The 23,413-nt window shown below is 46.3% G+C and overlaps 2 protein-coding genes across 2 annotated transcripts in view; both read right to left on the reverse strand.

Annotated features, from left to right (window-relative positions):
• The window catches only part of AP3S2 (adaptor related protein complex 3 subunit sigma 2), a 57,195-nt gene extending 48,970 nt beyond the window's left edge, over positions 1–8,225 (reverse strand). The window contains exons 1-3 of the mRNA XM_068557716.1: positions 8,075–8,225; positions 4,146–4,237; positions 3,629–3,740 (exon numbers count right to left, since the gene is read on the reverse strand). Of these exons, the coding sequence (XP_068413817.1) occupies positions 3,629–3,740; positions 4,146–4,237; positions 8,075–8,170 (300 nt within the window). The 5' untranslated portion in view covers positions 8,171–8,225. The remainder of the gene's footprint in view (positions 1–3,628; positions 3,741–4,145; positions 4,238–8,074) is intronic.
• Positions 8,226–11,315: 3,090 nt separating this feature from the next.
• Positions 11,316–23,179, reverse strand: ARPIN (actin related protein 2/3 complex inhibitor). The gene is made up of 6 exons (XM_068557704.1): positions 22,949–23,179; positions 20,318–20,393; positions 17,336–17,468; positions 14,891–15,097; positions 14,347–14,510; positions 11,316–13,489 (listed from the first exon to the last, which is right to left on the reverse strand). The coding sequence occupies exons 1-6, from the start codon at positions 23,038–23,040 to the stop codon at positions 13,481–13,483; spliced, it is 681 nt and encodes a 226-aa protein (XP_068413805.1). The 5' UTR covers positions 23,041–23,179; the 3' UTR covers positions 11,316–13,480.
• Positions 23,180–23,413: the final 234 nt, after the last annotated feature.

A 23,413-nucleotide genomic window follows, 5' to 3' on the forward strand; every position in this document is an offset into this window, starting at 1 on the left:
GTTTAAAAAATAACTTACATAATAGAGGTCTTACTGTACTAAAACCTACTGAGTCTATTAGGGAGTCAGTTTTTCATTTTACCTTTCTTATTTCATCCTGATATTGGATTCAGTGTCTTTGGATATTTATTTTTTGAGGTCAGCTATTTCAAATATATTGGCATTATAACTATGTATATCATCCTCTAAAACATTTTAATGGTTTCTATTTCCGACTTTTATCCTCTTTATATTAGGATACCTATTTACTGATTTTATTGTCTTTTCAATGATGAAAACTCTTAGTTCCTATTATTTTTACCTTTTCTTTATCTGTCTTCCCAAATCCAATGCATGCTAAGTATTCAATAAATGTCCACTACATTATAAAGTTACACTTCTCTTTTTGCCTTGTTAATATGCATTTCTCTTGAAGTGCATCTCCTCTAATAACTGCATCTCAATTTTAAAAATATATTATCACTATATATTTTACCTTTATTTTCTAATACACTTATTACATGCACATTCCTATAGCATTCTACAGTGTACAATAATATAAAGTACATTGTCACAATTGAATTCTACAACCTAGTATTTCGGGTTTTTTTAGTTGAAATACAGTTGACATACAATATTATGTTAGTTTCAGGTATACTACATAGTGATTTGACATTTGCATACGTTATGATACAATCACCATGGCAAGTCTAGCAACCATCTCTTTCCAAACAAAGCTATTAAAATATTATTGACCATATTCCTTAAGCCATAATATTATATCTTTGTGGCTTATTTATTTTATAACTGGAGGTTTGTACCTCTTAATCCCCTTCACTTATTTTGCCCTCCACCTCCATCCCCCTTCCCTCTGGCAACCACCCATTTGTTCTCTGTACCTGTAAGTCTGTTCCATATTTACAACCTAGTATTTCTATATCAGATGGTGGATCCATGACTCAAACCCAGGTTTTCTGATTCTAGATCTTGAGCTCTTTCTGTTATGCCACATTGACTCTCAACGTCCAACTGAACTCAGGTGTTAAGAAAGCATTTAAAGGGACTTCCCTGGTGGTGCAGTGGTTAAGAATCTGCCTGCCAAGGCAGGGGACATGGGTTCGATCCCTGGTCCGGGAAGATCCCACATGCCGTGGAGCAGCTAAGCCTGTCCGCCACAACTACTGAGCCTGCGCACTAGAGCCCATACGCCACAACTACTGAGCCCATGTGCCACAATTACTGAAGCCCACATACTCTAGGGCCTGCGTGCCACAACTACTGAGCCTGTGTGCTGCAAATACTAAAGCCTGCGCACTGCAACTACTGAAGCCTGCGTGCCTAGAGCCCGTGCTCTGCAACAAGAGAAGCCACTGAAATGAGAAGCCCACTCATCAGAGTAGCCCCCGCTCGTCGCAACTAGAGAAAGCCCATGCACAGCAACGAAGACCCAACACAGCCAAAAATAAATAAATTAATAAAAAAAAAAAGAAAGAAAGAAAATCTACAAACAAATGCTGGAGAGGGTGTGGAGAAAAGGGAACCCTCTTGCACTGTTGGTGGGAATGTAAACTGATACAGCTACTATGGAGAACAGAATGGAGGATCCTTAAAAAACTAAAAACAGAATTACCATATGAGCCAGCAATCCCACTGCTGGGCATGTACCCAGAGAAAACCATAATTCAAAAAGACACATGCACCCCAATGTTCATTGCAGCACTATTTACAATAGCCAGGTCATGGAAGCAACCTAAATGCCCATCGACAGACGAATGGATAAAGAAGAAGTGGTACATATACACAATGGAATGTTACTCAGCCATAAAAAGGAACAAAGTTTGGTCACTTGTAGAGATGTGGATGGACCTAGAGACTGTCATACAGAGTGAAGTCAGAAAGAGAAAAACAAATATCGTATATTAACGCATATATGTGGAATCTAGAAAAATGGTACAGATGAACCGGTTTGCAAAGTAGAAATAGAGACACAGAGTAGAGAACAAACGTATGGACACTAAGGAGGGAAAGAGGGTGGGATGAACTGGGAGATTGGGATTGACATACATACACTAATGTGTACAAAATAGATAACTAATAAGAAACTGCTGTATAAAAATAAATAAATAAAATTTAAAAGAAAATAATAAAATTTAAAAGTTGCTATGTCCAAGAATATAACTTTTTGGAAGAGTGTAGTATATCTGAAATAAAAATACACATTTAAAATTTCCATTTATTTGTCCCAAGGTATATTAAATTTAGCTTCTTTAATTTTATCTTAACAAATATAGTTGTAAGCATGTAAAGTTTATAATTTATAGCTAGAGTCTTCTATAATTGATGTTGTTAGCTTTTAATGCATGCTCCTTTTGAGTGCTTTCAACTTAAGTGACTTGTTCAAGTCACTTAAAGCCTATCTAGAATATCATGTACAAAATGACGGAATTGTACTAAATTACTAGTTCCCAGTATAGGGTCCCTACATATCGCAGTTTCCATGAAGGTAATGAAAAGAAATCTGTAAGCCATTTCTAATTTTCAAAAAGCCTAAAAAAACATGTTTACCTATGTCAAGATTGCACAGACTAAATAAAACATCAAGTTTCTTTGCTTTAGGCTAGAATTACAAGTGAAAATACAAAGTATGCATTTTTAAATGCCATTTAGTTTGATACTTGAAAAAAATCTTAAAACATGATGTGACACTGTAATTTATAATGAGAAATATTTGGTATTCATCCTTGTATCTGGCACAGAGCTCCTAAAAACCTTGGAACTTCCTAAGTGATAAGGGTGCCTTTTGTTCTGTTAATAAGGTGACTTTTGGAAAGCACCCAGGAATGGGGACTGGTTGCCAGAGGAACCAACCATGTGATTGTGGGAACTTTCAGTCCTACTTCCTGACCTCTGGGGAGGGGAGAGGGGCTGCAAACTCAATCAGTCACCAATGGCCAATGATTTAATCAATCATGCCTATGTAAAGAGGCCTCCTTAAAACCCGAAAGGGACAGGGTTCGGAGAGTTTCCAAGTTAGCAAACATGTGGATATTCGAGGAGAGTGGCATGCCTGAAGAGGGCATAGAAGCTCCACGCCCTTTCCCCATCTTCCATCTGGCTGTTCCTAAGTTATACCCTTTTAAATTAAGCTGGTAAACTAGTAAGTAAAATGTTCCTCTAGAAAGCTCTGCGAGCCACTCTAGCAAATAAACTGAACCTGAGGAGGAAATCAAGGGAATCTTCAAGCTATAGGCTGTCAGTCAGAAGCACAGGTGACAGACAACCTGGACTTGAGATTGGTATCTATCTCCAGGTAGACAGTGTGAGAATTGAGCAAATTTGTGGGACACCTGGTTACTGTCCATGGAGAACTGAGTTAATTGCTTGGGGTGGGGGTGAGTACACACATTGGAACTGGTGTCAGCCTCGTATAAGAAAACCAAGGGAGTGAGAGGGCTGGAGAAGAAGAATCCAAAAGCTCTAAGAGTTTTTAAGGGTTGCTAAGGAGCTTTCTCATAGCACCATCTGGTGGACATCTAGCAACTTTCCCCAAGTATCAAAAAAGAGACTGACAAAAGGATCTACAGATGGTTACTCAAAAATCCCATGCAAACTCTCTGAAGTGGCTGCCATCATTACCTGCTACACATACCTGGATGAGGTCCAAGATCCCAAGTTCACTCTCTGATGAATCCACACAAAATACAAAATAGAGGGTAGCATAATGCCGATAAATCAGTTTGTAGTCAGAGCCACCAATCAAACTGTGGAAGATGGGAAACATTTAAATGCCTGTATCTTAACTGAACATATCAAAGAGAAACTCTGTGCCAAGGGAGGAGAAGGGGCCCAACAGAAAGGGGGAGGACAGGCCAAACAATAGGCCATTTCTACCAGGTGAACGGCAACCAAATTTGGCAGAGGTGCCTAAAGCCATTTTACCTCCCCTTTTCTTCTGCCCGTCCTCCCAGGCACCAAACTTGTAAATATCTGAAGCACAACCATTTAGCAGCTTCCAAAACAGAACTGGGTCTCTCCCTGAGCAGATATAGCTCAGCTCAGCTCAAGTTGCATCAGGTACTCACCTGACACTTGAGTACTGCCTGAAGAAGCAGTAACGATGAAGGCCACCCAAAAGTGGATGTATGGGGAGAAAACTGATCATTTACCTTCCACCCTCCAAGAAGTTACAGATGTTGTCATCCCGCTTGAGAACTAGATGGAAGGTCTCTCGAATAATCTGCTGCTGAATTTCTTCTGGCTATGGAATAAAAGAAATAAAGTGAATCAGTGGGAAAGTCTGAAAAACTACAACCCATCAGTGAGGATGGACAGGAAGGCAAGGGCTTCCAAACTAGGAATGATCTGAACATTTGGTACCAGTTTACAGAAAAGATAGAAATGCTGAGTAGAGAAAAAGTAAAAGGGGAATCTATGGAAAAATGGACAAGGCTCTGTTACAGGAATTAAAATAGGGTATATCTACCTAGATATCTAGTCCCTAACCATTATCATCCTGATAGGTAAGCTGATATTTCTTTATTGTTAATAACCAAGGAAAGGAGAACTGACAAACTCTCATACAAGATCAAAGAATAACTAGAAGGCCTGGTTCTGAAATATTTTGCCTTACTCTAGAAAACATCTATGCCAGGGCAAATAACAAGCGTTAATAGGTCTAACACTTTAAGGAAGTCAAGATGTAATTGTGTACGTGCTTTAAAGACCTGCTTTGGGCTTCCCTGGTGGCGCAGTGGTTGAGAATCTGCCTGCTAATGCAGAGGACACGGGTTCGAGCCCTGGTCTGGGAAGATCCCACATGCCGCGGAGCAACTAGGCCCGTGAGCCACAATTACTGAGCATGCGCGTCTGGAGCCTGTGCTCCGCAACAAGAGAGGCCGCGATAATGAGAGGTCCGCGCACCGCGATGAAGAGTGGCCCCCACTTGCCGCAACTAGAGAAAGCCCTCGCACAGAAATGAAGACCCAACACAGCCATAAATAATAAATAAATAAATAAATAAAAATTAAAAAAAAAAAAAGACCTGCATTTGCCATCTTTTGTACTGGTAATACAGACATTACATATAAGATGCTGTGTTACCAACAAAGTACTACAGAGAAAGATAGAAAATGTTCTATTTACAGATTAGAATCTTGAACAATTGCAGAGCTATAAACACCTTTTTTCACTTACTACACTCCAGAAAGCTCAACTGTGATGGAATCTCTTGATAACTCACATTTGATTTCTATTTATACATATGAAGTTCATAGTAAGTATGGTTTTTAAAAAAGGATAGTGGGAGGGAGAAATCAGTCATTAAGACAAAAGTAGGGATTCCCTGGAGGTCTAGTGGCTAAGACTTGGCGCTTTCAATGCAGGGGATTCAGATTCCATCGCTAATCGGGGAACTAAGATCCTACATGCTGCATGGCCAAAAAAAAAAAAAAAGACAAAAGTAATTAAAAGCTCTAGACCAGTGCCCAATGTATAATGGGATTTCCCTGGCGGTCCAGTGGTTAGGACTCTGTGCTTTCACTGCCAAGGGCACAGTTTCAATCCCTGGTTGGGGAACTAAGATCCTGCAAGCCAAGTGGCAGGGCCAAAAAAAATCTCAATGTATAATCAATCACCCGGGAATGTTGTTAAAATGCAGATTTTAATTTAGTAGGTCTGGGCTAAGTCCTGAGACTGCATTTCTAACAAGTTTCCAGGTGATAACAACGCTGCTGGTCTGAGAACAACATTTTGAGTAGCAAAGCTTAAGAAAACCTTCAGATTGGACTTCCCTTAAGAGTCGGAACATAGATTCAAGTAACATTAACCCCTTTCTTTCTACAGCATTGAATTTAGACTTGAAATGGTTAGTTATTTAAACGAAACAGGAAAAAACAGGGAAAATGTCATTGTGGAGAAATTACTTTTCATAACTTTGACTTACACTGGTATACAGTGGCTCTCTGTATTTACCAAATGGATAAATGAAAACTTGCTAATAACTGGTCACTGTAAGCTTGAGTAAATCAATCACTATTTTCTGGTTTCCATTTAAAGAGTTCAGAAAGCTCACAGACGCCAGGATGCTGTAAAGGATTAACTCTGTGTACCCAGAAATACAAAACATGCTAAGCATCAGCACTTTTTTAAACTGACAAAAACATCTTGCAAAGCCTGACTCTACAGGGAAGTGGTGATAGTCAGTGGGCAAGCACTATGAAATGGTGAGGTTACCTAATTTCTAATTCAACAAAATAGCAGACTACCAATTGCTTGCATCTCTCAATCATTTTAATAATCCCTCATATCTTTTAGTACTCTGCAGTTTTCAAGGTAACTTTCACTTAGGAGCTAATTTAGGTCTTATAAAAATTCTATGCTCTCCAAAGAAGATAAACAAATGGTCGATAAAGACATGAAAAGATGCTCAACATTATTAGTCATTAGAAAAATTTTTGAAACCGCAAGAATCCACTTTACACCTACTAAAATGTCTTTAATCAAAAAGATAATAGAAAATGTAGATAGGGCGGTGGAAAAATTGGAATTCTTATATATTGTTGATAGGAATGTAAAATGGTGCAGCCACTTTGGAAAGCAGTTTGGCAGTTCCTCCGAATGATCACCATAAAGTTACTACGTGATTCAGCAATTCTACTCCTAGATATATACCCAAGAGAAATGAAAATACATGCTCACACAAAAGCTTGTACATCAGTGTTCACAGCAGCCTTTTTCACAAGAGCCACAGGTGGAAATATCAACTGATGAATGGACAATCAAAATGTGGTGTGCATCCACAAAATGGAATATAATTTGGCAATAAAAAGGAATAAAGAACAGATACACACTACAACATAGATGAACCTTGAAAACATTATACTAAGTAATAGAAGCCAGTCATAAAAGACCACATATTGTATGATTCCATTTTATATGAAATGTCCAGAATAGGCAAATTGAGAGACAGAAAGTAGATTAGTGGTTGCCTAGGGCTGGGGGAGTTGAGGGGGAAACACAGATGATTGCTAATGGGTAGGGGGTTCCTTTTTGGGAGAATGAAAATGTTCTAAAATTGTTGTGATGGTTGCATAACTTTGTTAAGTACTAAAAACCATTCTACTGTGTATTTTTAAAAGGTGAACTGTACGGTATGTAACATATCTCAATAACACTAAAAAACCTGAGAGAAAAATTCACACACAAATGCAAATACAAATTGAATAGTGTTATTGAATGTTAATATAAAATCGATATAATAAAATGTAACCTACCTAAAAATTTCTATGAAAAAGGCAAAAAAAATTTTTTTCATTTCTACTTGACAAAAGAGGAAATGAAGTCTGAAAGAGGTTTTTGTTAACTTGACACAAGGGTAAAATAAGGTGTTGCTGAGGCCTGAACATAAGTTTTCTGACACTTTCCCCTCTACGGTTTCACAATTACGTATTTAACATTTTGAAACCTAGCCACGAAGAAATAAAACGTCGGGGGGGAAAAGGCAAATAATGATGTTTATTTTTTCCAGAGTAACGTCTTTGGAAAATTCAAATTCACATTATCACGTATAATTTCTCAACGTTTCCCACTTTCAAACGGACTTTCTTCAACTCTACGTAGTGAAAGGTATCTAGTTCCTGGGCACTCCCAGCCTACACTGAAGCAAAATAATTCCAAGAAAGCACTTTTCCAAATCCGTTAGCTAAAGCAAAATCATTAAAAAGCTGCATATTTCTTCCTCCTCGTGAAACTGCGTTTAACAACCAACAAGATTAATTTGATTTCAACCATTCAAGTTGTCAATGAGGCACACCCTCTCCACACACACACACACCAGTTATAGTGCCCTGAGACTCTACAAGAAGCGTCACAAAAATGGCACAAAAATGCCGGGGTCCAGGAAGGGGTGGGAAAGAGCCGGGGTAGCGGGGCGTGGGACACAAGGCCTGACACTGGCCCCAGTCCGGGGAAGGTCACATATACGGGGCAGGAGCCCTAGGAGGTCAGCGGGCGATGCCCGCGTGCGCCGTACGGGACAAAGAGAGAGAAGGGGGCGCAGGTGCCCTGTAAGGATGTGACGAAGCTCGGCCGCACTCACGAAACGCTGGTAGAAGCGGACTAGCCGCGGCTTCCCGTGGTTATTGAAAACCAGAATCGCCTGAATCATCTTTGCCCGCCACGCTCCTTTCAACATCGGCTGCTTCCAGAGAGCATCTCCTTCCGCCACAACACGGGCGCTTCCGGTTGGTGCGCTGCTGAGAGTGGCTCCCGGAAGCATGTCCCGGCGCCCAAGGGCCCGACCACCAAGAGTCCGGTTTCCCGGCACGCCTTGGAGAAGGCTGCAGGACGGGCGGCGGGTTCCGGGGTTAGGCTGATGCGGACACCGAGGCTGGGGCCGCAGAATCCCGGGCCTGGCGCAAAGCCGAGCACACCGGAAAAGCGGATCAAGAAGCAGAAACCCCAACAGCAGCTGCGCTCCCAGGTGAAGCGCAGCGGGAGTCTCCCTTTATCATCGTTTGCCTTAACACTACAGAACATTGCGCGGCGTGGAGATGCAGGCTAATTTAGCCATTCCCCGGTTGGGGAAAGTTAGGTTCATTTTTATTTTTTAGTATTACATACAATGCTGTAGTGAATTATATATGTGCCTTCTCGTGCAAAAGGGCTCTCTCTCTGCGGTAGATAGCGAATGGTGGAATTAAGGGATCTTTAATGCAATTCCTTTTAAAAGGTACCGGCGACCCCAAATTAGTAGTTTTTGTATTTTCTTTTAATGACTTAGTGCGGGTGAGGTGGAGCACGTCCTTATATCACAGATAGAGCTGCAAATTGGAATCACCTACCCAAAGGACAGTTGACAATATTTATCAAAAGCCTTTAAAATATATTGAACATTAGACCCAGCATTTCCAGTTTTAGAATTTATAATAAGACGATGTGGGTGTGTGAAAAGATTTAGCCTCAAGAACGTACATCTCAGCAGTCTTATTACAGGGGAAAGTGGGAAGCAAACTAATTATTCCAAAATGAGAAACTGGTAAAATGCATTGATCCACATGCATATGAGAAATATTAAAGTTATAAAAAATCATGTTGTGAAAGATTTATGGTATAGGGAAATGTTCATGGCATATCTGTAAGTGAAAAGATTACACGAAGTATGTAGAGGGACACTCCACTTTGTAAAAGATTGGAAGTATATACACCAAAATATGAGTAATAATTGTGTCTGATGGAATGGCAGCATCAGTGTTCACCACAGGCCGGTGGAACCACACTTCTCTGATCAAAACCCTGGCTCTGTCCACGGCCTGTGCACCTTGGGCAAGTGTCATCATTTGTAAAACAGGCATAATATCAGTTTCCTTTACTGTAAAACTAGTTTATTTCTACTTGAAAAAAAAAATTCTACTTACCTAAGACAGTTGTTATAGCACAAAAAGAGTTAATATTTGTAAGTACTCAGAGCAATGCATGGTATATAATTGAGTACTACATAAGTGATTTTTTTTTTTGGCTGCGTTGGGTCTTCGTTTCTGTGCGAGGGCTTTCTCTAGTTCGGGCAAGCGGGGGCCACTCTTCATCGCGGTGCGCGGGCCTCTCACTATCTCGGCCTCTCTTGTTGGGAGCACAGGCTCCAGACGCGCAGGCTCAGTAGTTGTGGCTCACGGGCCCAGCTGCTCCGCGGCATGTGGGATCTTCCCAGACCAGGGCTCGAACCCGTGTCCCCTGCATTGGCAGGCGGGCTCTCAACCACTGCACCACCAGGGAAGCCCTACATAAGTGATTTTAAAAATGGTGTGGAATTATATTTTTTTCTTATTTTAAATTGTCTAAAATAAAATGTATTACTCTTGTAGCCAGAGTTTTTTTTCATTTAAAAGAATCCAAAGGCAATAAATATGCACTGAAACTTGACAAAGTATTTCAAATGTTGAGGAGGAATACCAAAAAAAATTCTGAAACAGAAGAATAACAAGTGAGACCTAGCTCTACCAACTATTAAAACCTACTATGATAGTTCACACTGTCATTAAAGGGAGACTTACTGAAATATAATGGATAATTTAAGTATAAGTGATTTTAATATGTGATGTGGAAGACATCATACCTTGACAGTGGGAAGGAATTCAGTAAGTGTGTTGGGATAACTGGTTAGCAATTTGAAAATAAGCAATTTAGTTATCTCCCTTCATACTCTCTCAAATTAAAGGCAGAGTGGATTACAGAGTTAAATACAAAACCAAGTAATAACTAGAATGGAAGAAAATGATAGAGAATCTAACATCTGAAAAGAGTATATAAGCTTAGAAGCAATAAAAATCATAAAAAGTCAAGATATAGCTATATAAAATTTTACATTTGTAAGTCAATTTTTTTAATGGAAAAGTTTTTAAAATATGGCAAATGGTTATATTTAAAATATAAATAACTGATAAACAAAAAAAACCCTCCCCCCCTCAGTAATAAATGGGCAAAGGAACTGAGTAACAAATGAGGAAATACATCTAGGAAATGAACATGAAAAAAAATGCTTAAGCTCACTATTAATGGGGGAAAAGGCTAATTAAAATTAAAGTATTAACTTAAAGTGTTATTTTTACCTTATCAAATATCAATTTTTAAAATATTATCATACCCAAGTCTAGCAAGGGTAGTGTGAAAATAGTCCTCTCCTACCTTGCTGGAGAGATTATAATTTAGAACAACCCTTTTGGAAAGCAATTTGGCAATATAACAAGACCTTTACAGCTCCCAATGCAGGGGGCATGGGTTTAATCCCTGGTCAGGGAAGATCCCACATGCCACATGGCATGGCCAAAAAAAACCAAACCAAAACAAACAAACAAACAAAAAACCCCAAGACCTTTACAAAGAATTCCTAGATTCCCAGTAGTCTGACTCCTAGGAATCCATCCCTAAAGAAATAACCCCTGGGACTTCCCTGGCAGTCCAGCGGTTAAGACTTCACCTTCCAACACAGGGGGTACGGGTTTGATCCCTGGTCCAGGAGCTAAGATCCCACATGCCTCGCGCCAAAAAAACCAAAAGATAAAACAGAAGCAATATTGTAACAAATTCAATAAAGACTTTAAAAATGGTCCACATCAAAAAATCTTAAAAAAAAAAAACAAAAACAAAATATAGTGGCGGGGGGAGGCAGGTGAGATTGAGGGAACTATGTAATTTACAATAGTTTTTAACACAGATAGCTCCAAATAGGGATCAATTAATTACCCAAATTCTGGAAAATAATAGAGCTATTAAGGTAGTCAATCTTAAAAACAATGACATGAAGACTAGCGATATATTGATAGGAAGTAGTTATATAACATCAATTGAAAAAGGATTATCAAATTTTATGTGTTGGTATAAAGTTGCAATGACCATGTACAGAAATTGCATATTCCAAGATCAGGCCACTCCCCCACCTCCATGGCCTTGCAGGTCGTCTTCTCTTGCTGGAAAGTCCCTTTCCACCTGTCTACCTGAATTTCTTTCCATCTCCTCTGCCACTGCTATAGACTAAATCACTCTAGGCTCTCACCCCCACCACTGCAGCAGTCTCCTAGTTGGGCTCATTGCCTTCAGTTTCTCTGCAGTCAAGTGATCTTTGACACAAATCAGATCTTATACAATATACAAATATACAAATCAGATCTTATTACTCTCCCTGGGATCACTGGCTTCCAAGGTATTAAGGATAAAGTCCCAAAATACTTAACATGCTGAAGATGCCATGCCCGACCTCCCACCACTCTCTAAGCTCCAGCCACAATGGCCTTTTCCTTCCAGGAGCCCATCCCCACCCCCTGGAGACACCAAGCCTAGTTGTTGCCCAGGGGCTCCCCCATTGACACGCTGTGCCTCCTTGTTTAGAATGGTGGCCTGCCCACATGAGCTTGCCATACCCTTTGGCCACAGTGCTTTGGGCAACAGGATGCCCTCACTGGGTGCCTCTGCCCACGTCAGTGTCCCCAGTCCTCCTCCTGTTTAACCCCTCCCCTGGCCACCACATGGTTGAGGCCCCAGCATGCTCAACAGTGAGCCAGCCCCATTCAGACACAGGACACTAGTGAGGCGGCTTCTATAGTAGCCGAGGTAAGAGAACAAGGATGTGAACTAAGAAAAGGGCAACAAGAACAGAAGAGACCCGAGGGCAGTCCAGTGACCTGTGACTTCAGGTGGCCTAAATGAAGTGTTAACCCCAAGCCTCACAGCCATATTGTTGAGCCCAGGCTCAAATATGCAGGAAGGCAAATGAAAGTTTGAACCATGATAATAAACGCTGGGACCTCAACCATGAAAACCATATGAAAAAAAATGGGAGATAATAATCACATGTGCCTCTTGGGATTGTTGTGACAATTCAGTAAGATACTGGAAGAGCTTGGCACAAGTAATAGAACCAAGAGGCACTCAATAGTCAGGGACTATAATTATCATCATGGAAAGCATCTAGTGCTGTGTTTGACACATTAGGGGACTCCCTAATTGTTAGTTTACCACCACCCCTCTTTTCCCTGAGAGAAGCAGGATCCACATTCCACCAAGTCCCTACCCATTCTTAGGATGTGTAGATTTCAACTCCAGATCTCTTCATAGATGTGGGTGTGGGCATACTACCCAGCAAGGCAATGTTCATGACCAAAAAGATACGGCTTTCTTCTTATAGGGAGGTTGCTCAGTTTATACCTAATAATAACACAGTCAGTGTAGAGGAATCCTTCCTGAAGATTTACTCATTCGTAAAAAGTTCTCAAGCTACAAAACAACAAGAAAAAAAGGTGTTGTCCAAAATGTGGCCTGGCAGAGTGAGTCAGAGAGATGGAGACCAGCCGGCCACACCTGTGAACGCTCTCAGCCTCCCTGAAAAGAGCATCCCCAGGAAAGCAGCCAAAGGAGGTCAGGGGACAGGAACCCCCAGGGTGGCAGAGAACCAGAGGAGGAATAAAGAACTGGCAGCTCTGGGGACTGAAAAGGGCACAGGGGACAAGGAGGCTTGAGCAGGAGGGCAGAGGCTACAGCACAGAGTGCTGCAGAGGAGGGCAATTGCAGAAGAAAAGCAGGAAATACAACAAGGGCAGAAGAAGGAGGCCCCGCTAACTTCTCCTCTGAGCCACTCTGCATGCAGATGAGGGATTCCCCACCAGTTCTGCACCAAAACCAAGTCCAGTTCTTCTGACTGCCCTGGGGGACTTGCCCCCTGCCTGCCTCCAGAAACAAGGCTGCCACTCAGGGGGAGGGCCACCATGAAAATGTCTAGGAAGGCTAGACTCACATCCAGGGAGGAACCCTCCATGAGCCACAGGCTGGGGCCCCACGTCTAACATCAGGGTCTTGCATTTGATTTTAGCAGAGCTTGTTCAAAGGGTATTCCACAGTGGCTGTAGGGAAGAACCAGGTAAGGCTTGGTGGACCTGCTCTCTCGAGCTCCAGAGTGAAAGTTGATGGAAGAAATGCTCAACAGTGGGCCCCGGAGGCACCCCATCTCTCACTGACCTCAGTCGTCCTGGAGGTAAAGTAAAGAGATATGAACAGAGCACATTTCATAAAAGTCTTCTACCGTCATCAGACAAACAAGGGTTCGATGGAGTGGTACCAGTGGGGCCCGCGGCTACCTGACTTGGCCTCATCTCATTGTTGTTGGCCCAGGGAGCCAGCCTGGCAACTCCAATTGTTTTTTAGTCCAAGACTCACTCTATTAAGACAAAAGGGAATCCACTCCCTCTATCTGCCCCTGCTTTCTCTGGCAAATATCATCATCTTCATCACCTAGATAAAGAGCCCATGTTTCTGAGGCTTTGTTTTAAATGTTCAGTCTGGGGCCTTTTGACACCAATTCAAATCTTCAGGTGAAATATACCTCAAAATACCAAATCAACTGTGAGTAGGCTGAGGATCAACTAGGAGGCTGAACTTTGGGCCAAAATAACTATTAAGGACCAGGTCAGCCATTTTCCAGCCACTCTGGGCAGGGAGCCCAGAACAAAGGGGGGAAAAATGCTCATTCAGCTGCTCAACATGGCTAATGTATTCACTTGAAGTAGAAATGTTTGGAGCCTTAATGGAATTAAGTCTCCTTGGTTCCCCTCTGTGCTCCCTTCTTTCCATCCCTTGCTTTCATAAATCTTTGGGGCTCTCTTGTTGATTGGCACAGTTCAGACCCACCAAAAAGAAAGGTCCCTTCATAGCTTGAGGGAATTTTCCTGATGCTAACACACTCTCAGGAATTCCACCAAAGCTGGGGAGTAAAGTTTATGCTGCTGTCTCTTTGTCCTACACCCAACCACAACCAGGGCATACAAAACTTCTGCCAGGAGATGAACCACACCAACGCCAGGTCCACGGTTATCTCCCTGGACCTACCCACTCCTCGTCCTCTGCGCCGTCCCCCTGCTCTCGGGTCTCCACTGCAGCCCCCTCTGAAGACTTTTGGGCCATGATGTTGTCTGTCCAGGATGCCCCCATCTTCCCATCACCAGCGAAATTACACTTGGTCACTGTTCCAGCCTCGAGTTTGGCTAATGAATCTGAAAGGAGAAGTTGAAGGCCTCTCTCCGTGTGGCAGAAACACAGTGGGGGCTGGCCCATTCTGCTGGGGTCCCCTAGGCCTGAGTGTGCTCAGGGAGGCCCTGGATGGGACCCCCAAGGCAATAGATAGGAGAGGTCACCCACAGGAACCATGGGATTGGGCAGCACCCCAGGATCCAAAGTGTCCAGGCTTTTGGCCCCAAGGCACTTGCCCAGGGACTTAGGAATAAATCTCAAGGGGTCTTGTCCGCGGGGAGGCCAGATGTGGCCTGCTCCATGAGCTCGGATCTGGAGGGGTGGGTAAGCCTCGGACAGGAGGCCAGGAGCCCCCACAGGCCATACAGGAGCATCAGGCCACAGTGAGGGCTGCACTGCTCACCCAGGAAGGGGCCGTCGCCTCGAGTTTTCAGCCGTACCCCAGCCCCCAGCTCGAGCTCCACGGCCTCCATCTCTGACTCAGGCATCCAGAATGCCACTGTCTGATCGGGGGTGAGGCTCTCCGTCAGCGCAAGCAGCTCTGGCTTGTTCACCAGCCCCTTCAGCGCCTCAGGCGTGAGTCTGTCGGTGTTCCCCTTGGCTTCCACCTCTGCAGGCACACAGCACGAGACAGTCATTACCACTGTAACAGCAAGCACTCTAGGAGGGCTTTTTAGGAGCCAGGTGAGGCCTCAGTGTTGTACACGCTCACAACCACCTGAAGGTAGGGCTCTGAGTTCCCATCCTGCCAGTACTCAAGGAATGCATCACAGAGGAGTTATGGCTACGGGCTCTGGAGCCAGGCTGGCTGGTGCAAATCTGCTTACATGCTGTATGACCACAGGCAAGTTACTTAACCTCTCTCTGTGCCTGACAAATAGGGATAAAAGAGGTACCTACCTGATGGGACTGACGTGACATGTGAAAGAAATATCGAATGCACATAAAGCACTTAGTATGGGGCCTGGCACTCAGCAAGTGTCAATGTTTTTACTATCTCTATTCACAGATGAGAAAACTAAGGCTTAGACAAGTTAAGTAATTTGCCCAAGGTTACACAGCTAGTCAGTGGAGGAGGCAGGATTCAAGCCCTTCACACAATTCTGCCTTCCCACTGAGACCCCAGTGACCAGGCAGGGTTCTCACCACGACACTGAGGCCATGGTCCCTCCTCTATCTTGAGTCTGCCCAGTCTCTCCATCCTCACTAACCAGTCCTTAATCCTGGCCCTCTTACCCCCCTCCTAGATGCCATCACGGCCTCCTAACAGCCTCCTGGTCTCCAGTCTCTTCACTTCCCCAGGGATTTTTTAATTAATTTATTATTTATTTATTTATTTTTGGCTGCGTTGGGTCTTCATTGCTGCGTGCAGGCTTTCTCTAGTTGCGATGAGCGGGGGCTACTCTTCGTTTCAGTGCACGGGCTTCTCATTGCGGTGGCTTCTCTTGTTGCAGAGCACGGGCTCTAGGCATGCGGGCTCAGTAGTTGTGGCTCAAGGGCTCTAGAGCGCAGGCTCAGTAGTTGTGGTGCACGGGCTTAGTTGCTCTGCGGCATGTGGGATCTTTCCGGATCAGGGCTCGAACCCGTGTCCCCTGCCTTGGCAGGCGGATTCTTAACCACTGCGCCACCAGGGAAGTCCCTCCCCAGGGATTTTAAAAAGCAAATCTGGACTTCCCTGGTGGCGCAGTGGTTAAGAATCCGCCTGCCAATGCAGGGGACACAGGTTCGAGCCCTGGTCCAGGAAGATTCCACATGCCGAGGAGCAACTGAGCCCGCGTGCCACAACTACTGAAGCCTGAGTGCCTAGAGCCTGTGCTCCGCAACAAGAGGAGCCACTGCAATGAGAAGCCCACGCACCACAACAAAGAGTAGTCCCCGCTCACTGCACCTAGAGAAAGCCCGCATGCAGCAACGAAGACCCAATGCAGCCAAAAATAAATAAATTTATTAAAAAAAAGAGCAAATCTAATCACATCACTCACCTAACTTAAAACCACTCACGCATAGCTCCCCTGCACCCTCGACTGACTGCCCTCTCCACAGGGCTGCTCTTCCCCTGCGGGAGCCCTCAGTTCCCAGAATGCCCTTGGCACCCTGCTCCCTCTCAGAAACACCCTTCCAAGCCCTGGCACCCTGCTGATACCTGCTTGTCTTTCAGGATCCAGTACTGGCATTCCTTCCTCCAGGGCACCTCCCCCAACCACGCCTGCCTGGGCTCAGAGCCCCCGCTAGGGCTCCAGTCATGGACTGTCCATCTCCTCTACCAGACTGAGAACGGCTTGCGGGCAAGTCCGCGTCTCGCTCGTCCCTGAACCCTCAGCATGCAGCTCAGGGTCTGGCACATGGTGGATTCTCATTAAATGTTCAGATACTTAATGAGCAACTGAAAGCATGAATGGATAAAATGATAGAGGGATGATGAGTACCCAATCAACCTCAAGACCTTCTCACACAGGGCAGACAGCAAGGAGGTCCTTCTCCAGCCAAAACTGGGAAGAGGAATAAGATCACAAAGGGCCCAAGAACCAAGTGAGAATTTTGGCAGGAAAATGGAGGCCACCTGGCCTGGGCTCTGCACTAAGGCAGGTTCATGGACGCTTCTGCCAGACTGCAGGAGATGGCAGGAGCTGGGAAGGCAACCAGGTCCTCAGCACTGAGGTGGGGCACTGGGGACCCTCTGAGTGAATGGGGAGCAGGAAGAGTCCAGCCAGGGGGCCCTCAGGCCAAACATGGGCTTCAAGGCCAACCATGCTGAGAAGACACTTTCTAGGGACCAAGAGACCTCTGGAGACAAAGGAAGACCACAGTGTACGAAGGCTCTGAGGGAGAAAGGGCGAAGGGTACCTACTGTAGGATGACATGAGGAAGCCTGTGTTCACCTTCCTGGTGGCGCTGAAGTTGGGCTCGATTTCATTTCCCTTGGGGTCGAACTTACGGCAATGGATGTGACTAGGCCGGATATACAGCACGTAGTAGCGCTCCTGGGGCCAAGCAGAGAGAGAGTGAGGGGCTGCTTCATTCCCTTCAGCCTCCAACACAACACACACTCCCCACGTGCTCCGGTTGCAGCCCCCCAACCTCACTCTCTACCCCAGAATCCCACCCCAGCTCCAAAAGATATTCAAGCTGGCCACAGGCTCCCACTCCCAATATTCATTCATTCATTCATTCATTCATTCATGTGTTTAGTAGAGCACTTGCCACACATAATGAACCATGGCTAGACGTCCATGAGAGGGCAGGCTCAGAGCCTGACCCCAAGGCCTCCACATGTCAGAGACAGAAAGAGTATACAGAAAACCATAACCCGAGCACCAAGGAGCCCAAATACCATGAAGCAGGAGCGGAAGCAGCCAAGATGCCATGGAAAGGGCACTGAAATGGAGTTCTGAGTGAGGACAGCCACTGTGCCTCTTCCAACAGATGTGAGTCCTGGAGCAAATCACCCCAGCCTCAGTTTCCCCTGTTGCCTGGAGACAACGTGATGTCTACTTTCAGGCACGTTGTAAGGATTCAAGGAGCGAGCACAGTATAAAGCATGAAATGTGCTGTAAATGCTCTTTGCCAGCTATCCTAATCAAAACAGGAGACTGACGACATTGTAGATCAACTATACATCAATAAAATTTTAAATAAATAAATATTATAATAAAACACACACACACAAAACAGGAGATTAAAGAAAAGGAAACCACTTCCTGGGAGAAACAGAGAAGGCAAGGTCTCAGAGTGGGGAGAAACCTGCAACTGTGGGATAAGGGTGTAGGAAGAATATTAAGAGCCTGGACAAGTACATAAAATAAAAGTCAAGGTCCTGTGTGGATGTCTGAGCAATGCAGGACCCTTAGAGGTCTCATGGGAGTCCAGGCTGGGGAAGCAAGTGGGGGATCAGCCTTGAGTTGGCATTTGGAGTTTGCATTTTATGTGGTAGACTAGAAGGAATCCTGAAAGGTTTTTGAACAGCAGTGAGACCCTGAGAGATGTATTTCAGGAGACAAGCTGGCAGCAGGGCAGGAATGGGTGCTGGGTGCAGCCAGAAGGCAGGAGAGGGGGTGCAAGGTTTAGTCAGGACAGGCTGAGTTCCTGAGGGCCCATGTGAGGTGAGCAGACATGGAAAGAGGAAGGGAGGGGAGGGGAAAATGGTCAAGGTAGGAGGCCTACGGGACTAGGCATTACTCACCTGGGGGAGGGGGGAGGGGAGACAGTGGAGGTTTGCAGGCTGGTGGTCGGGGCTGTCTAGTGCACTATCATTAGGAAAGAAGGAGTTGGAGGAGGCAAGTTTGGAGAGGAACTGGAGAACACCCTGCCTGTGGAGGACGGCCGAGGCAGGCCAGCTCCACATCAGCTACTGCTGGGCTCTCCTGGGCAGGCTGGCCTGCTGACCTGCGTGCTAAGGAGGGGAGGGTGCAGCAAAGCATCTCTTGACCTGAAACTAGCGCTGAGCGGGAGCCGAGGCTGTTCACATGGGGTGTGGGTGAGAAACCAGCTCTGTGTAGCCCCAGGCCTCTGGCCTGCCTCAAGAAGGGATTTAATGAGCTCCGTTCTACAGATCAAGGAGATAAGGTGGTCAGCACATCTGGGTGGGGTTATTTGGGGGGGGAGGGGTGGAGACTTAGAATCAGTGCTCAGGAAAGAAACAATGGCTAGTACAGGATGGAGAATGCCAGGTGTGTCCATGGACATCTGAGATGGGCGGGTGATAAAGGGCATAACCCCAGGAGGCTGAGAGGACAAGAGGAGAAGGGCATGGACATGGGAACCGAAGCCCCGGGTGGTATCAGCAACGTGGACTTCACACTCAGGCTGGAAACAAAGGCCCAGAACTCAGCAACCCTCCTCCCACCTCAACGCTCTCACACCCCTACACATGTGGAGGTCCAGGTCCACACCAGTGACCTGCTTTATAAAAATCCAACATTCCAAAACACCCAGCCACACAGTGATATTAAAAGATGTGCAAGGGAATTCCCTGGCAGTCCCGTGGTTAGGACTCCGTGCTTCCACTGCAGGGGGCCAGGGTTCGATCCCTGGTCAGGGAATTAAGATCCTTCAAGCCTCGCAGTGCAGCCAAAAAGAAAAGAAAAAAAAAAAAAGATGCGTAAACCCATGCTAAGATATTCACCACTCTGCAAATGCGGTCACTTCAAGGCGCCTTCTGACAGCAAACTCCAACAGCGCATTTAAAGTAATTCAATTTTAAACAATTCAAAGTACACACGACTTCCCAGCTACAGAGCTGGTACCCCTAAAGGGGAAGGTCACTGTTGACCTTGCACCCACATAGGCAGATAACTTCACTCTGACCTTGTCCATCAGGTCCAGAGGCAGTGGGAACCACCAGGCCAGAGGACAGGAGCTGGGCCTTCAGCCCCAGAATAAAGAGCCACTCATCCTGCCTACCCAGCAAGCTTCCCAGCACTCTAAATTTGTTCCATCAGAAGGTGAGAGGACCTCTTCAGAAGGCAGGCCTTCCAGCCCACTCAGAACCCACAGCCTGAGTCCTGAACCACTCACCTCACCCCTTCCTGCTCTCAGCCCTCCCAGTCCTGGCCCCAAACACACCCCTTGGGTTTAGGGCCTGGTCTGTCTTCTCAGCAAGAACCCAGGCCCTCCCATCGCACCCAGCACAGCCCTAACTGACCTCTTCCATCTGTCACTCCTTTTGGCTGCTAATCTCCCAACCAACCCCCCCCCACCTGCCCTGTGAGCCCCTCAAGGAAAGAACTGGACCCCAAGTCTTGGCACTGGCAGAGCCAAGCAGAGAGATGTTTTGGTGGGTGAGGACCCTGAAGCCAGTGCCCTGCGGGTGCCCCCAGGGAAACATCCTCACCTTCCTGCCATGGGCATCCAAGATGCTGTGCCGAGATACATCGACCAGTTCTCCTTCCAGCAGGACGCCATTCCCCCTAAGGATGAGAGAGAATGAGGGCTCAATTGGTTCTGTCAGTCCTCAGGCAAGAACCACAAGTGCGATGGCCCAGGTCAGGGTCTGCACTAGGACAGAAGCAAGTCCCAGGTGTGTCTCCCATTTACCTGGTCCCTGGCCAGGCCCAGTATGATGCAGCCCCTTTCTCTGGGCTCCCACACTGGGCCTCCACTCCTCTGAGGGTCCCAAAGGCTGGGGCACCATCCAGAGGGTAGGAAGGAACATTGACAGGCTGCAAGACCGAGCTATGGCCCCTCCTGCAGGGGGTTACTGTAACCAGAGCCTCAGTCTTCTTATCCACCAAATGGAAGAGTAATATCCACCTCACTCTGCTTCTATGACGATGACATACGATCATGTATATGAAGGCGCTTTGTAAACTATTAAGTGTTTACTAAATATAAAGGACTTTACTTTTTTTTTAACATCTTTATTGGAGTATAATTGCTTTACACTGTTGTGTTAGTTTCTGCTGTATAAAAAAGTGAATCAGCTATATGCATACATATATCCCCATATCCCCTCCCTCTTGTGTCTCCCTCCCACCCTCCTTATCTCACCCCTCTAGGTGGTCGTAAAGCACGAAGCTGATCTCCCTGTGCTATCCAGCTGCTTCCCACTAGCTGTTATACATTTGGTAGTGTATATATGTCAATGCTACTCTCTCACTTTGTCCCAGCTTACCCTTCCCCCTCCCCGTGTCCTCAAGTCCATTCCCTATGTCTGTGTCTTTATTCCTGTCCTGCCCTTAGGTTCATCAGAACCTTTTTTTTTTTTTTTTAGATTCCATATATATGTTAGCATACGGTATGTTTTTCTCTCTCTGACTTACTTCACTCTGTATGACAGACTCTGGGTCCATCCACCTCACTACAAATAACTCATTTTCGTTTCTTTTTATGGCTGAGTAATATTCCATTGTATATATGTGCCACATCTTCTTTATCCATTCATCTGTCGATGGACACTTAGGTTGCTTCCATGACCTGGCTATTGTAGCTGCAATGAACATTGTGGTACATGACTCTTTTTTTTAATTATTTTATTTATTTATTTATTTTTGGCTGTGTTGGGTCTTCGTTGCTGCGCGCAGGCTTTCTCTAGTTGCAGGGGGCAGGGGCTACTCTTTGTTGTGGTGCGCCGTCTTCTGATTGTGGTGGCTTCTCTTGTTGCAGAGCACGGGCTTCAGTAGTTGTGGCACGGGGCTCAGTAGTTGTGGCTCGGAGGCTCTAGAGCGCAGGCTCAGTAGCTGTGGAGAAACGGGCTTAGTTGCTCTGCAGCACGTGGGATCTTCCTGGACCAGGGCTCGAACCTGTGTCCCCTGCATTGGTAGGCGGATTCTTAACCACTGCGCCACCAGGGAAGCCCCATGACTCTTTTTGAATTATGGTTTTCTCAGGGTATATGCCCAGTAGTGGGATTGCTGGGTCATATGGCAATTCTTTTTTAGTTTTTCAAGGAACCTCCTTACTGTTCTCCATAGTGGCTGTATCAATTTACATTCCCACCAACAGTGCAAGAGGGTTCCCTTTTCTCCACACCCTCTCCAGCATTTATTGTTTTTAGATTTTTTGTTGATGGCCACTCTGACCGGAGGACTTTAGTTTTTTATTTCACCAAATTTTTGTTGGGGGGGCGGGGTCTAAGCTGCTATAAAGTATCTTCCCTTTGCACTTGTTTTAAAGCACTTTCATATTCCTGTTCTCATTCGTATCCACTTTAGAAGTGGAGAAACCCAGACTCAGAAGTTTCGTGACGAGCCCAAGATCGCAGGGTCCCTCACTGAGAGGAACTGGACCCCCGCTTCCCAATTCTAGTTTTCATAAAAGCAGAACCTGGGGACTTCCTTTTCTGGAACCACGGAAATGGGAGAGGGGTGGGGGCAGCTGAAGGGATGGGGATAAAAAGTGAAAACTCCCTGGACCTCACTTGCCCCTACCGCCCCCCGCCCCTTACGCCCTTCATTCTTTAGTGCTTGTAATTGCAAATGGAATGGTCCATTCGTTCTCATGACCTCGGCGTCCGTGATGGCATGGCCTGGCCCTCCGGATCCAACACGCCCTCCAGAAAGGCCTTGCCCCTCCCCCAGCCCTGCCAGGCCAACTCCCACCCGCTGTTGCCGTCCAGCAGGACACTGTCCCTTCCGGAGCGGGGTGCAGCCTGTGCAAAGGCCTGAAGGCAAGGCAGCGGGATGAAGCTTAGAGTCACCGAGGTGGGGTTGAGACAAAGGCTGACGTGAAGTAAGCACCGCCTTTTGAGCCCTGCTTGGGAGTCGGGACCGACCCTCGGTGAGCTTTACGCCGATCAGTGTCTCGGGGCGGGGGCGGGGGGGTGCGCTCCGAGGGGAGCGCAGGGAGGAGCGGTCTGGAGGCCAGGGAGGTCTTTGGCGAGCCCCGCCTTTCCTCCCACCCGCACCCGAGCCCGCTGGCGCACCCCCTCCCCCTGCCAACCAGGGAGCCCGGATTCAAAGCTGAGCCTCGGGAGCCAACGGAGGCCGGGCCCGGGAGGCGGTGGGGAGACACGGGCGGAGCCTACCCCTGGTGGGCGGCGGGGTCCCAGGCCCCGGGCAGCCGCGCGCTCTGAACCGCCTTGTTCCGGAGGGCGCTGTCGTGATAGATGCGGCTCATTCTCCCCACGGCCGCGGCGCCCTCGAGGCCTGGCGCAAAGAGCCTGCACGCGGGGCTCGGGGCACCGCGAGGTGGGGTATAGCGAGGGGAAGCGCCGGGCGGACGCGCAGAGACCAGCTATTCCCAGCTGCAGATCCGGGACAGGCGCGGCCCAGCCCCGGGCGTTTCCGCGCGGGATTTAAAGGGGCCGAGCCCCCTTCCTGCCCGCGGGACCTTGCTTGGCGGGAGGTGGGCTTCCCTGAAGACCCGGCTGGGACCTTAGCCCCGGGGGTGGGGGTGGGGAAGGGAGCCACTCCCTTCTCTTTCTCTCCCTCTTCCTTGTTACTAGAGGGAGACCCCTGCCCGACACACGCACAAAGGGGAAACTGAGGCC

Source organism: Eschrichtius robustus, chromosome 1, assembly GCF_028021215.1.
Source record: "Eschrichtius robustus isolate mEscRob2 chromosome 1, mEscRob2.pri, whole genome shotgun sequence".
NCBI classification, from domain to species: domain Eukaryota; kingdom Metazoa; phylum Chordata; class Mammalia; order Artiodactyla; family Eschrichtiidae; genus Eschrichtius; species Eschrichtius robustus.

Coding starts and splice junctions, on each gene's coding strand:
- ARPIN (XM_068557704.1), bottom strand. CDS start 23,040: ATGAGCCGCATCTATCACGACAGCGCCCTCCGGAACAAGGCGGTTCAG. Junction 17,469..20,317: donor TGGATGCCCATGGCAGGAAG/GTGAGGATGTTT, acceptor GCTTGGCCCCAG/GAGCGCTACTACGTGCTGTA. Junction 14,511..14,890: donor AGGCGACGGCCCCTTCCTGG/GTGAGCAGTGCA, acceptor TTCTCCTTTCAG/ATTCATTAGCCAAACTCGAG.